This window comes from Porites lutea, chromosome 4, assembly GCF_958299795.1.
Source record: "Porites lutea chromosome 4, jaPorLute2.1, whole genome shotgun sequence".
NCBI lineage: Eukaryota > Metazoa > Cnidaria > Anthozoa > Scleractinia > Poritidae > Porites > Porites lutea.
In genome coordinates this window covers 10,576,442-10,590,780 of record NC_133204.1, presented here as the reverse complement: position 1 = coordinate 10,590,780, position 14,339 = coordinate 10,576,442, and the positions used below count along the sequence as shown (strand labels likewise).

General features: G+C 38.7%; 1 protein-coding gene across 4 annotated transcripts in view; it reads right to left on the bottom strand.

Annotated features, from left to right (window-relative positions):
* Positions 1 to 14,339, bottom strand: part of LOC140935823 (cGMP-dependent protein kinase 1-like) — a 45,539-nt gene that overhangs the window by 31,021 nt on the left and 179 nt on the right. For 3 of the 4 annotated variants that reach the window (XM_073385390.1, XM_073385393.1, XM_073385391.1), the window contains exons 1-3: positions 6,641 to 6,696; positions 1,035 to 1,204; positions 1 to 330 (exon numbers count right to left, since the gene is read on the bottom strand). The exon at positions 1 to 330 is cut by the window's left edge and continues 112 nt beyond it. In XM_073385390.1, coding sequence (XP_073241491.1) covers positions 1 to 330; positions 1,035 to 1,204; positions 6,641 to 6,681 — 541 coding nt within the window. In that variant the 5' untranslated portion in view covers positions 6,682 to 6,696. Of the gene's footprint in view, positions 331 to 1,034; positions 1,205 to 6,640; positions 6,697 to 14,077; positions 14,188 to 14,339 lie in introns of those variants that run through there. The other variant, XM_073385392.1, reaches the window with a different exon arrangement.

The window sequence follows — 14,339 nt, the reverse complement described above, 5'->3', positions numbered from 1 at the left end:
GCATGACGGACATCAGCTTTTCAACTTTGCTGTCCAGTCGCTCAATCTCGTGCTCATGTTCCCGTATCGTCACTTCTTTTGACATGACGTCCATTCGTAATGTTCTGATTTCTTTGTGTAATATCTCTACCTCTTGTCTCTCCATATCCTCTCTTTCATTGATCAAGTTCTCGTATTCTCTGATGACATCGTCTTTTCGCCTGAGTTCGTTGCGCAAGAATTCGATTTCCTTTTTTTGTATATCCATCTGTTTGTTGCGTTCCCTAAGTGCGCTCTCAAGCAGTTTAACGGAGCTTTTCAGCCATTCCAGATTCAAGGCTGCCGTTCGACCTGTTGTTAATGTTTGATGCAAGTAAAAACAAAGTAAAGTAAATGAAAACGCTGAACGAGTCAGAGCAATGAACCACTTAACTATATAACCAATCGATAAGTTCAATTACACAACGAGAAGCGCTCTTATTTACTCCTATTTGAACAATTCATCTAACACTGAAAGCTATGGAGAGGGCACTTCAAGTACTAGCTGCCCCAATAATACTGTAGAAGTCCTTGCCTACCAGTATTTGGCCAATGAAAAGTTTCAAAGGCTTTGTTGAAACGCGATTCATAATTTAATTCAGTCCCTATCAATTGCAGATATTATCATTATCTATAGTTTTATTAATGATCGGGGAATATATTCCCCTTTATTTCGTGGCTCTCAGTAAGTGGGAACGAGCGAAAAGAAAACGAATGCGAAAAAGAGAAAGAGACGGCGCCTATTTTTTCTCGCGTGCTCTTTTTCCTACTGAGATTTTGGAACAGGCTAGCCCGAGTTGTTCAAAAGTGGGATAGCGCTATCCACAGGATAAACCACTATCCAGAGTATAAGTATTAGGAAAACCTATTGCGCTATCCAGTGGATAGATTTACCCGATGGATAGCGCTATCCGCCTTTTGAACATCTGGGCCCGGGAGAATGAGCAAACGGTTGAAACTTCTCTTGCCAGTGTGGTGGGTTTATTTTTAATTTTTGCTCAGCCGCTGATACGTACGTTCACCTTCCCTGTCTCTCGGTTCTTGCTTCGGTGTACCCCTCAACGGCGACTGAGGCGCGTTTGAATCATTTTTGAAGAACGGAGAGTTCTTTCTTGAGTTCCTAGCGACCAGTTTGAACACTGGTGGGCCCATGTGTTCTTGCATCTCTGTATCAGTCTGAGATGAACTGCAAAACAATGCAGCGTACAGATTAGTCATTCAAAGACTTGCGTTTATTAAAAAGTTAATGAATTGATAGGAGCTATAACGACTTCCCGAGTTACGTTGTTTTCTCTGACTATCGTACAATTCTAAATTATCCACTAGAAAGACAGATCCACAAATACTGCCATTTTTTCACAAAAATCTTAATGTAGTGACTGGTTGCATTAACTAATTGTTTTATCAAAAACAAGCAAGAATACTGATACATTTTCCTGTCTTAAATATGTTAAAGCGACCAAATAGCCCGCGCACGTGGTAGGGCTCTTATAAAAAAAAACGCAATTAAAACTTTGGCGCAGTACACCAGTTGTTAATAATAATTATCATGCCGCAATGAATTTCTAGCCTCTAAATTAGATGTGAGGATCATACATCCTGCCTCGTCCCCAGTCGCTCGCGATCAGTGGGGGAAATTTGAGTTAATTATTATGGAGAGCTCGCTTGTCTCGCGTGCTCGCGAGTTTCCCAATCCCCACTTAGACTTGGGAAAGCCTGTGAAGAAGGCAGTCATACATCTGTGAATTTCTGGACGTGCTGCAAAGTAATGACTATCCTTCTCCTTCCCTGCCAACAGAGGCCTCTTTTCTCTGGTATTCCGCCCGCCGAGTACCAGAGAAAAGAGACCTCTGTTAGCAGGGAACTCTATTCCCAGTATTCTTTGGATGTTCTGTGCGTTGATTTGCAATGTTTTAAATAATTATAAGACGTTAGCGCATGATAAATAATGAATAAGTGATAAACGCTGATATGTAATTACACTTAGTTTGATATCATTGTTAAAAAGAAAATGAACAGCATTGCTCCCATTCGGTGGACCTTCCCCCAAGTTGTAACATAACCTTGGAAGTCCCGCCTAAATCGCCATTTTTATTTAAATAAGAGCTCTAGAACAATTTAAAAAATACTCGTTTTGTGTGTTTATGCTTGTTTCTTTTTTTTTCACAGCACGTTGAGTATTATTGTTTACAATTTATGGGAAGAAGTGATTTGCAACAATACCTAGACGGCCTCACTACCAATTCGTCAGCTTGTTTGCACTGTGCGCCATCTTGGTCTTTGTTTAAAAGTTCCATTTTTTACCAAGCGGGGGAGTGAATGTCCACACAGACTCGTTAGAAAAACAATATTAGTCCTTTCATAAAGGAGGATTTGCGTACTTGCGTGTGTATTCATGCATTCGTGTTGCTATTTGAATTTATTACTATGATTAAAAGTATTTTGGTAAAACACGTCACAAAGATTAAAAATTAAATAAATGAAACAACAACCAGCTGATCCACAGTTTTGATCGGGTCCAGAAAGAGTTTTGTTTGAAAGTATAACTTACTAACAACTTAATTGAAATTAAGTGTACGCGTGTGAAGTCTTTGAAAGTGAAATTGACATAAAGTTTGAATCAGGGACGGCGAAATATTTTTTCAAGTGTGCGTAGGGGTGGGGGAGGGGGCGGGGGGCTCACTAGTGACTTGGAGGTAGGAGGCTGAGTATTGTCTTTCATATTTGTTTATTATTCCAGGAAAATTGGGGGGGGGGGGGGGTCCGCCGTCCGTGCGAATTTTTCACTAGACAGGAAGAGTGTGTAGTGTTTTTTAAAAAGTAGTTATCTCCAATTTCTTTCATGCGTTAACGAAAGTGGCAAAAGTAAGACAAGTACTAATCATTCTTGATAATCAGGCGGTCATTTTGGCCTGAAATGCATTTCTGGTAAGGCCAAGGTGATAAAACGTCAGCCACTGAAATGTACTTCCTCCGTGATAATCACGTGGGCTAATATCGCAAAACGTAGCGAACAATGACAAGCACTAAAGAACCAAGCCAAAATAGACTACGTTATATTGTTATAGCTTATTGTGGCATTATGCCCAGATATATTTACACTGCATTAGGGACGATTTATTCATGTTGATGGAAAATTCCTGTGAGCGCAAAACACTTTAGTTTTAATAATGGATGACGTAAATTAATGCTGATATTATGAAATTCATACATCCTTCATTTCAGTGGATGACATGAAGCATCAAAGGAATTAAAATATTCGCATTTAAAGTGTAAAACATGCAGATGGACAAGTTAACTGTCAGCATGGAGTTTGTACGTGATAAGTGTATTAGTATTTCTATTTGCCCTCAATAATTCTTCCTTTTCACTATAGTTGTCGAACCAAGCCAAACATGGCTGCCCACTCGAAGTAGCTCTTTAATCACCTGTGAATGTAATCTAGAAATTTTGGCAGCTTGTAAGACTTCTCTTCCGTGGGGTCTTATATCGCATTTTAATTGACCGTGGGTTAGTGTTTCTACGAGGGGGAATCGAATCTTGAGCTCGAACAAAAGTCAAAAAAGAAGAAGGAGGCCTTATGATAGCACATCGAAGGAACCCCCAAAATGATCGCACACATCAGCTAGATAACGTCCAAAGTGTCAAAAAAAAGATGACGCAAATGCTTGTAAATGTAATTTTTAATATGTATGCTTCGCGTTTTCAGTTCGAAGGCAAGGGCACTAAAAAAGACCCTTAGCCTAACAATCCTAACACTCCTTTTTCGCAATAGTCCAAATCTGAGATGCCCGGATACGGACGAGAGAGGGTGTAGGGGAGAATTTTTGCTGATTTTTAGTTGATCTTACTATTTTAGGACGTCACGCGGATGGAATTTTGACGGATTGGAATTGTTTTCTTGAGATTAACACAATTTGTACGTTTTATTCTTAGGTAGGTGTGTTCTGGAAGACGGGGAAATAACAAGTAAATTTTAAATAGACCTTTTCATGGTTTTTGCGCCCATCTTGGTGAGCGCGAATTATAGCGCGGTTTTGTGTATGAGAATCAGTTAGGATCTGTTATTGTAAATGAAAAGTAAAATAGAATAAAATGAATATGAATCACAAACTTAAACCACAAGACCAAGACAAAGAATTCTTCTTACAAAATTTGACGACCTCATCTGCACTAGAATCGTTTTTTTTTTGTGGGTTGGGGAGGGGAGGAATGACCAATATTTAATTTTTCTATACATGTCTGTCAAATTTTTCCTCCTGACGACTACTTGTCCTTGGGAAAAATATAGACAAATCTATGGAAAAGCTAAAGTAATTAAGCTACGGTAAAATGAGCAACAAAAGCATTTCAACTTGTTTTGGAACATTACTGCAAAACGAGTTGAAAAGCCATGGTGCGGAGTATGAGGGTCACTGTTTAACCACACATAAATCAAATTAGTCTCCTGCAGGTTGCACTCAAACTTGTTGCAAAAAGTTCCTTTTAATTTATTTCGCACTGTGTATTGTCTTGGACGTGGCTGCATTGCAGTTTGTTGGTCGCTCAATATCGGTGTTTTTAACTTTTAACATTTTACTTTGCACTATATATTTGTGTTGGACGTGGCTGCATTGCAGTTGTTGGTCGCTCAATTTTTGGTGCTTTTTCTAACAATTCAACTATTAACCAATTTTCTTTGTTTTTTATATACCTACAACACTCTCATTTACACAGACCCTCCCTCCCCAACTTACCCACTATTTTAGTGGAGACTTGGGAACCCTTTCATTAGGGATTCCATACCACACCTGTAATGCCACAAAGGTTGCTAGAGAAACTACTATTTTTTTTTTTTCAAAGCCATGATGCGGAGTATGAGGGTCATTTAACCACGCATAAATCAAAGCAGTCTGCTGTAGGTTGCACTCAAACTTGTTGCAAAAAGTAGAACTACTCTCTGTTTTCTTCAACAACTTCTCGAAACTCCTGCAGCAAGCTAATTTGTTGTAAAACAATCAGTTTAACTCATGATCGGTAAAACGAGCAACATTGCTTTTCAACGCAGAACCTGTCTTATGGCCTTAACCCTTCACACCCTAAGATCGAAATTTGAATTGTCATTTGTTGCTCCTATTCATTTCCTACCAAAGTAGTGGGGAGAAGCTGATAAAATATCTAGCAAATTCATTTTGTGCGATCATGTCCGTAATTCTCATGACCACTCTGTTTTATAAAGCATTGATATGACAAGGAGAAATTTGATGCTGATCAATCTTAGGGGTTAAAGGGTTAAGAGACTTTAAAGAAAGGGGGGTTTCGCATGATTTTACCTAGTTTTCCTGATCTGTTAACAAAAAATCTCGAGTCTCTATTTGAGCGCAGAAAATCTCGGGGATTGTTTGAGGGAATTGTTAACAATAACTCACTAACTTAATCACTCTTGGCACTATCAACATTCCAACACTAAGAGAGTTTAGAGCGCAAGTTTGGGTGACTAAATGTAAGAAAATAGACTTGCTGAGATCTCCAGCGATGATAATTTGATATTTGAATTATAATGGTCAGTTAAAAAGTTGTGTTTTTTGGAGTTGTTTTCCCCAAATAAAACTGTCACACTTAAACGTGTCACTTGATGTCAGCTCGACCAGTTTTATCCCCGGGGGGGGAGTACTCCCTATGATGGGCTATACGTGGAGGCTCGTTCCGAAAGCAGTATCTTTTTCAGGCTTTAGGTATGTGAAAGGGAAGGGATTTCACTAGTTGAAGTCAGTATAAAAGGGTAGGGAAATCTGTCATTTGGTTCTGTAAAAGGGCCCAAAAGGACTAACAGATGAATTTTATGACTTCATAAAGTCAAGAGAACGTTCTAGTTTTGTGATTGATTCCCATTTAAAAGACAGTGCATTTACAGCAGTTAAAAAAGAATACAAAGTTCTAAACAAGGTACGTGAAAGGGGTAGCATTTGCCAGTAGAAGTTATGCGAAAGGGGTGCGTTTTTCGTGAAAAATGGGACATAGTTTAAAGGGTGAGGATTTAGACCTCGTGACAGAGCCTGCCCGTATTACATGTAAACATTTGTTGAGTACCCCCCGAGCCTGCCCGTATAAACATTTGTTGAGTACTCCCCGGGTTTTTATCCCAACACCTCTTGCCTGTCTCAGTGTCTGTCGTACTGTTGCCAAAGACTAAGCAGGTTTCCTGCACTAACTTTTCAATCTGTAGCAGTTCTATTTTGGCGCTCCTTCAAAATATTGGAAAATAATAAAGGAGCCTTTTAAATTGACCTTTCTGTACTTAACCTAACTGATTCTTTCATGCCACGAGTAATTATTTATAAACAAGGCAACTTTAATTAAGATGAATGATTGATCACAGCCAGAAGAAAGGAGAACAAGGTGACAGTGGAACAGGATTGGAAGTGTATTAAACTGTCAGCAAGCTTAGTGTAAAGAACGCCCAGTCATTAGAAAGAAAAAACGGCGGGCGAAACATATTGACTCAAGACTTTCTAATGTGCATTTTCCGTCGTTAGCATTAACCCCGACGTTAGATTATTGAATTCAAAGCATGTATAGGATGGTCTTCATATGTAGCGATGTTACAATAATAAAAAGGTTATGTTTACAACGAGATAATCACCTTAGGAATTGGAGTCTTGCGGAGTATCCAAGGGGTATCATCCAATCAAGACTACACGCGCGCGCAAATGTTGGAACTAAGGCTTTGATTGCAATCTTCTAACAAACATCTTTACGGAAAACGTCTTTCGGATAGAAAGAATAATAGCAATAAATGATGATGTTGATCACACCCTTACTCTATATAAACACCGGCTATAAACTCAGACTACCAGTACTTGATTGTTATTGACCTATGCTCTGTAACTCCAGAATTAGCTAGAATTGAGAGACGCGTTGAGAGAGTTCAACTTCGATTAAACTGTGCTTTCACTTTTGGAACACTGAAGGTAGCAAGCGAAAAGATGCCGCCGGTATTTTAGGGAAGGGATGATAGATTAGCCGCTCACAATATCTACACTTTCGGAACAAATCACGAAGATCCTTTCCAGAGTCATTAAGTAATTGTAGAGAATGACTTACCTCAACCGAAGTGTACTCCAAACATTCCTTTAAGCGAGATTTGGAAGGAATATAATCTCTACAGTGCAACCCTGATTTATACTTTACCAAACGTGAGGTAGAAGCGATCGTTCTTTCCTCTGCAAGCTCATGCTTACAGCAATAACGGTTTCTATCTGCTTATCTTATCTTAAATACAGCCACAAGAGAATATTGGAAGTGGAGTCATGCAGACAGAGGGGTATTTTACGAAGAGAGTACAGTAATGACAGACAAGAGTGCCAATAATCGTGCCCCGACAACCTATCCCTATCTGATCACTGGATTTTTTTTTAATTTTTACCAGAAATTTCTTTTTCTTGCCCAATTAAATCTCTTTAATACAACATCCAGTAGAAAAACATGGACACTCAGATAACGTTGGACGCATAAATTGCGTGCAGTAACACAAGTGGCTTAGCGACCCTTAGAGGTACAGGAAACAAGTATTGGAGCTCGTTCTTCAAACTGACAAAATAGCTGGCAAAGAGGTTTCTGTCCTTGCTGTGAGAGAAACATACGGCAGAGCGTTTGTACATCGTTTGCGACTTCTATTAAAATACAACAGGCATGAATAATGTCTACTGTCATTCACTAAGGAGATCAAATGGCGGAGAATGTAATTCTTTAATTTACAACCTCTCTCGATAAGCCTTTCAGCCCGGATGTAGATACTCACCAGCTGACTTACACAGTTACAAGACTTGAAATGTTTCGTTATCATAATAAGAGATAGAGGCAAGAATGTGAAACGCTTTGAGATCATAGATTTTACTCCGGCTGCCTATTTAAACGTCGTAGGTTTGACTGGGTGAGAGCAAAGTCAGGCAGGCTTTACAGATCTTTTTTTCTGTTTACACAATAAACTGACACAACCTTTTAATGTATCGCCTCCTTAAGTCGTTAAAACATTGATCAGGTTTTTCCTTATGTTCGTGATGTAATTCGCTCCCTCTATGGCGTCATCACGGACGTCACTTGCTTCCATCCATTCTGTGTAGGAGACAAGCGACGACACTGGAAACTAGCCAGACTGTTTTGGGAGTCACTGCACTGTGCATGTACGTACAGCGTTGTTCATTGGAAAAAATGTGCACCGATTTATGAGATACTGCATCGGCTAAATACAACAATGAATCCAGTGTAGGTCTTGTTTACAAAACGCTGACCAGTGTGAGCCCGTGTAAGCCAGACCATTGAACATATTAAACGCTGCTAAACCAGAATAGAGGGATGGGCTCTTTTGCAATCAACAAGTTCCAACGTTTTAAACGAAGGCATTAAATTTTGTTCTCTATTCATTGAACGATCTGCCACTCGCGGATTGTTTAGCAGGAAATGTAATTGTTGAAATGTTTACCCAGAAAAATTGTTTTTGCTTTAATAAAAGAAAGAGCTTTAAAAGTGGTAATTTTTGTGTGACAAGACCACAGGTTTAAGGCTTGACAGGTCCGTGGACTGCACACCAAAGTGTGGAACAGAACCTATTCGATATTTAAGACAGGGGCACCCAACGAGGATATAGTTCAAAACCACTTAACATAGCATTGTTGAACGTATTTTAGTATTTAAACGGTAGATATAGGCATATTTTTATCCCCTAAAAACTTTTCATCTGTTCGGATTTCCTAGCTGAAAGTCTAGTGATCCGAAAATTATAGGGATCAAAACTTACCTTTTCGAAAATTTCAGCCAGGAAAAGGCTCCCGAAAATTCTAGGTGGTCTTTTTTAGGGTAAATATCCGTGTAAAATGGGTAATTATACCATTTTGTAGATGTTCGAAAATCCTAGGAGAGGCAGGCAAGCAAGAAATTTTACAACAAATGCTCCGAAAATTCTAGATCTCAAATCGTCTTCCGAACAGATATTTTCCCGAAAATTGCCGTTGGGTGCCCCTGTTAAGATCGGCGTGACGCAGCTTCGCTTCGTTACAGATATCGCGACGAAATCACTGTTCTCAGTTGTGAACAGATGCCATAGTCTGGTATAGTTTTCCTGCCGGCGCAAGAGCTATCCGTTACACTAGTGTGAACATAGCATTAGGCTCAACACACACCAAAAAAAAATAATTAAAATACTATTAAAAACAGACTTACCGACTATTGAGTCGAGCAAAGAAAAGGGGCGGGTATATCCATTATAAAATTTAACATTTGTGGGCTTCACACTAGAGGCGAAGTTAGTTTCAAGTAAGCATTTGATTAGAGTGTACTTGGAAATCTTAAGTCGCTTTGTCGAAAACATGGCTTCACACTTGTTGACAAAGTCTATTACTTGAAGTAAAAGCTGTCAATCTCCCCGGTTATTAGAATCTTGGAACCGCTGCCCGTGCCCATCGTGCACATGGCGTCCATTTCTTATTGGTCCAGTGTGTTCTCAAGTGTGGTGTATACCATACTTTGGGGCCAACTTCGGCCTCTTTGAACTACGGATTTGAACGTTTCCATGGTCACCAGGTATAGTTGAAGTGGGTACATTTTACCCTTTCACATTCAAAGTAGGTTCCAAGAACCCTAACATTATTCTTGAAAGTTCTAGTGTGAAGCCAGCATTTATGGTCTTGGTACTAACCAGGAAGTAGACAAAACAACATGTTATTTTTTCCTCAAACTGCGGTTCGTTTTTTTTTAGCAAAAGCGCTACGCTGTGAGTTAGTTCCAAACAATTGAATGCCGACTACTGGACGTTTCTCTTGCTGATTTGATCTGCCCGAAAGGAACGCTATTGTTATCCACTTAACAGCGGAAAACTTTGATCTTGGAAAAGCATATCGTAAACAACAAAGCCGGCAAGTTCTTAGGATATTACTTTGGCACCGTTATGAGGCTTCAAATAGGTTGGAAGTATCATGGCAACACTGGAATACATATACCGGAAAGAGAAGTCGCCGCGGATTCCGTGTAAAGTTTGGTGACATTATTATTTAGTCTCCCTTTATGATCAAAAGAACCCGAGGGGTACTCCTGGGAATTCTTGGTGGTGGTGGCCGCCCGGTTCTCCAATCCTGGCCCTATTTCAGACCAAATAATGTCATTTTTCACACCAGTTTTCAGACCTGAACTGTAAAATCCATACCCGTTTTCAGGCCCAGCATCTAAGAATTTATGTCATCATTACCTTGATTAGAACAGCAACAAAAAAGATTTCTTAAATTCCATTTCGAATCCGCATAGTTCTCTTTCTCTCTTATTCATTTGAAATTAAAACGATAAATACCTCCATACACTCCCGTAATTCCCTCGAAAACCATACCCCATTCCACACCAAAATGGGCAAAGTCTATACCTTTTTTCAGACCAAAACGGCGTAAAAACCATACTGTTTGGGACGGCACATGCCTATATAGCTTATATAAGGGAGTACCTTCCCCCCGGGTAAAAGAGGCAGTTTGGCGCCTGATAACATCAGGGGCACCCAACGAGGATATAGTTCAAAACCACTTAACAAAGCATTGTTGAATGATTTTAGTATTCAAACGGTAGATATAGGCATATTTTTATCCCCTAAAAACTTTTTACCTGTTCGGATTTCCTAGCTGAAAGTCTAGTGATCCGAAAATTATAGGGATAAAAACTTACCTTCTCGAAAATTTCAGCCAGGAAAAGGCTCCCGAAAAATTCTAGGTGGCCTTTTTTAGGGTCAAAATGCGTTAAAAATAGGTAATTATACCATTTTGTAGATGTTCGAAAATCCTAGGAGAGGCAGGCAAGCAAGAAATTTTACAACAAATGCTCCGAAAATTCTAGATCTCAAATCTTCTTCCGAACAGATATCTTCCCGAAAATTGCCGTTGGGTGCCCCTGATAACATCAACCGTAAACGTCCGCTTACAAGCCTCAGTTATAGCCCATGATCTGATAACAAAAAAATACATCCGGTTATAAACTAACCCCCCCCCCCCTGCCCCCGTGTATATACCCCTCTAGCTTGAACTAAAAATGAATTCGATTTTTAAAGACTTTCTGAAGCTTAAAAAAGCGAGTAAATTCACAAAGTATTCTGATCATCACTGCTATGTAGCTTGTCTTGAAACGCTTTTAAGTCCGGTTATCAACTCTCCGGGATATAGGCGCTCTCCTAAAACCCCATACGAAGTTGTGTAAGCTCAGGGATTATAAACGGAAGTGTACAGATGGTACAGATCATCACAAAGAAGAATTTGGTGTTTTCTTATTTTAGAAGCAATTTAATACCATAATGACATTTCTATGAAATCTTTCATTATCAATAACACCATCATCATCGTCATCACTATCATTTCGTCATCATCAGCATCAACATCGTTAATTAAAATAATGATAATGACAGTATTAATAGGGGTGGTAATACCAATATAAAAGTTAACTTGAAATAAGAATGTAACAAGTACATTTATGATACTTAAAATTGTCATCATTCTACTATTTCATTACAATTCATCGACAGCAATAATTAGTTTAACTTGGTGACAAGCGCCTTTTTCCGTTTCGCCGGTTTATTTACTGTTAAGCTCATCCTTGACTCAGAAAACATTAATTTAAGACTATTTAGACAACGTCGTGTAATAATTCCAGGCGTATTAAAACAAATATAAAAATAGTGTAAGTAATTCAAGTTCCTATATATTAAGCGAAATTAAAAAGCTAATTTGAAAACTGAAACTTTACCGACGAAATATTTTGCTGACCTTGTTTTCATGATTACTAGTTGGTTGTAAAACATTGACGAAGCTAAATTTTAAATTTTCTTTAGCATGAAATGCCACCGAACTCGTTAATGTTGCTGTTTTTTGTAGGAACATTTTGTTCTTCAAGGCAATTAGCCTGAATAAGGTGTAGAGTATGACTGGACTTTTGTACTCAAAACAGCTGTTTGCGTGTACGTTTGTCCTTCGAATCCGTCGCGTTTTATGCAATATTACATGGTCATGCAAACGGAAATTGAACACTGTAAGTCATTGTTTACACCATGCAAGAGCCCGATTGCACTATCTTATTGACAAGGCGAGGGGGTAGGTGATCAACCTTCGCCGATTTACACAATTATTGTTACCTGAAATTTTTGCCGTCTCTTGGATTGCCTGTGACGATCTTCCTTACCATCTATCAAGCTGACATGTCTTGTCAGCTCTTAGTGAAATTCTTTTCTTGTGGCTACCAGTTATTCGCTACGGAGCACAAGTATGTAGGCCTTAGGGTGAAATTATCATTCTGTACACCCTCGGCTTTTGGCCATATATAGTCTTAAGTAATCAACCTGTGCGGTGTGCGTAAAAACATTTAGAGTAGTAAAAGGCAACAGAAAAGTAAAATAAAACACGAGTCTTACGAATGGTGGTATTGCAAAGCCAATTTTTAATCTTGAAGCTTGAAATCTGCATTTTTGTAACCGCTGTTACTCCAACCAGAAACCACGAACAGGGGAGTTACATGATTAATAGCCCAACTTGCTTTGTTCCTTTTTTTTAAGATGTTTTTGACGGAGCTATTTAACGGAAGAAGGACAAAATTAAAACAGCGTATCATCGAGAATAATAGGAATCTGAAGAATCCTCAATGTATTTTTGTTATTCTTGACGTCAAAATGCGTGAATCAAGAATCTTGGATTTAAACAGGTGCACGAACTGGGTTTAATTTACTTTTTACATAAAAGCTTTTATGCATCTTGGTTGATTATATTTTGTTTGTCATTTTGTGTTTTATATTAGTCAACTTTTATTAACCGCAATAAGTCATTATCTAAGGTTGGTTTTTCATAGACTGACTGACATTAGTTTCTGTCAAAATTGTAAAATATTGTTTATACTGAACTACCCGATGAACCGCCGTCCAGATGAAAATTGAGCTGAAAACTGATATTGTTCCGCAAGGTATTGATTTTAAAACTGTTTTTCTGCTGATTTATCAGAAAGCACTCGGTTGCACTCTCTCATTTTCAATATTACGGAAAGTTTGGCTTTATTTCGAGAATGTGTCGGTGACTTCTCAAAGGAAGCTATGTTTTTCGCGCGACGCTACTACACACTGTTTTGATCGTTTGGCGCGAAAATACCAGCTGTGGCTTAGACACTGACGCAAGGACAAAACATTTTATAAGAAGGGTACTTAAGAACTGTCAAAGCACCTCGGCATTAATGGACTTGAATGTCGTTTGAACGTTTAAAAACTTAAAAATACGCAATGAAAAGCATCACAAAGAAAAGGTTACGCTGTTTAAACAAAACTGAACCAATGTAAACGTTTGCCGGAGATCTTTTTTGTGTAAATTTCTCTGGGCGACAAAGCACGCGTAAATTAGTACAGAGCAAGAGACTGAGTCCGGCCGTAATGACGAAGACTTCAATAAACGGATCACGGCTAACCATGATATTGAAACCATATCATAAAAAGATATCTGACTATAATTGTTACCAAGTTTAATATGATAGCGGGATGAGTCGTTTGGCTCCTACTTAATTTCCTGCATGGAATAATTAGTTGATTAGTGAATCAAAACATCGCTGTCATCGGCTTGCTTGGAACTCTCTCTTATTTTTACTATCATTTGAATATGTGAACCGTCCATAATAATCGATTGGGACATTTCTAACATGTCAAGAATTAAATAACTCTCAGCTAGCAGGAAGATAAATAAGAGACTGGCAGCAATTCCTTTGTTTTCAAGCTTTCAAACAAACGCGCTTAAAGCCCGAGTTAAGATTACTACATAAGTGGCTTTCAATCGACCTGATAAGCCATGTGAAGTAGCAGAATTGTGGATGATAAATAGGATTTCCCGTGATTTCTTAACATTAAAGATACCCAAATTGTAATTATGAAGTAGTTTTACAGAGCGATCGGTTCCCCGTCAGCTGAGTAATAGGCTGCCTTATAAACTTTAAGTACTGTATATCTTCGCTGATTGCAATTTGTTTGAAAAACATCCATTACAAATACCACCTTTAGCCATAACCAGATGTGATCACTAAAATTACCCACCTGACAGAAATAACTCTTCGACGAGTGTGGAAGGAGGGCAAAGCTATCTCCAGCTTAGGACTCAAAGCGACCGGTCATGACAGCGCGCGGCAGCTGGTCAGAGAAGATACCTGGCGAAACAAAATGTTTTATTTACGTTTGATCAAATTAAGCCTCATGAATTTTTAAAAAATAAACTAAATGAAAGATAACGCTTTTGAGCTGCGGTGGATGTAATTAATGAAAAAATATCTTTCTTTTAGGAATAATAATCAAATATGAA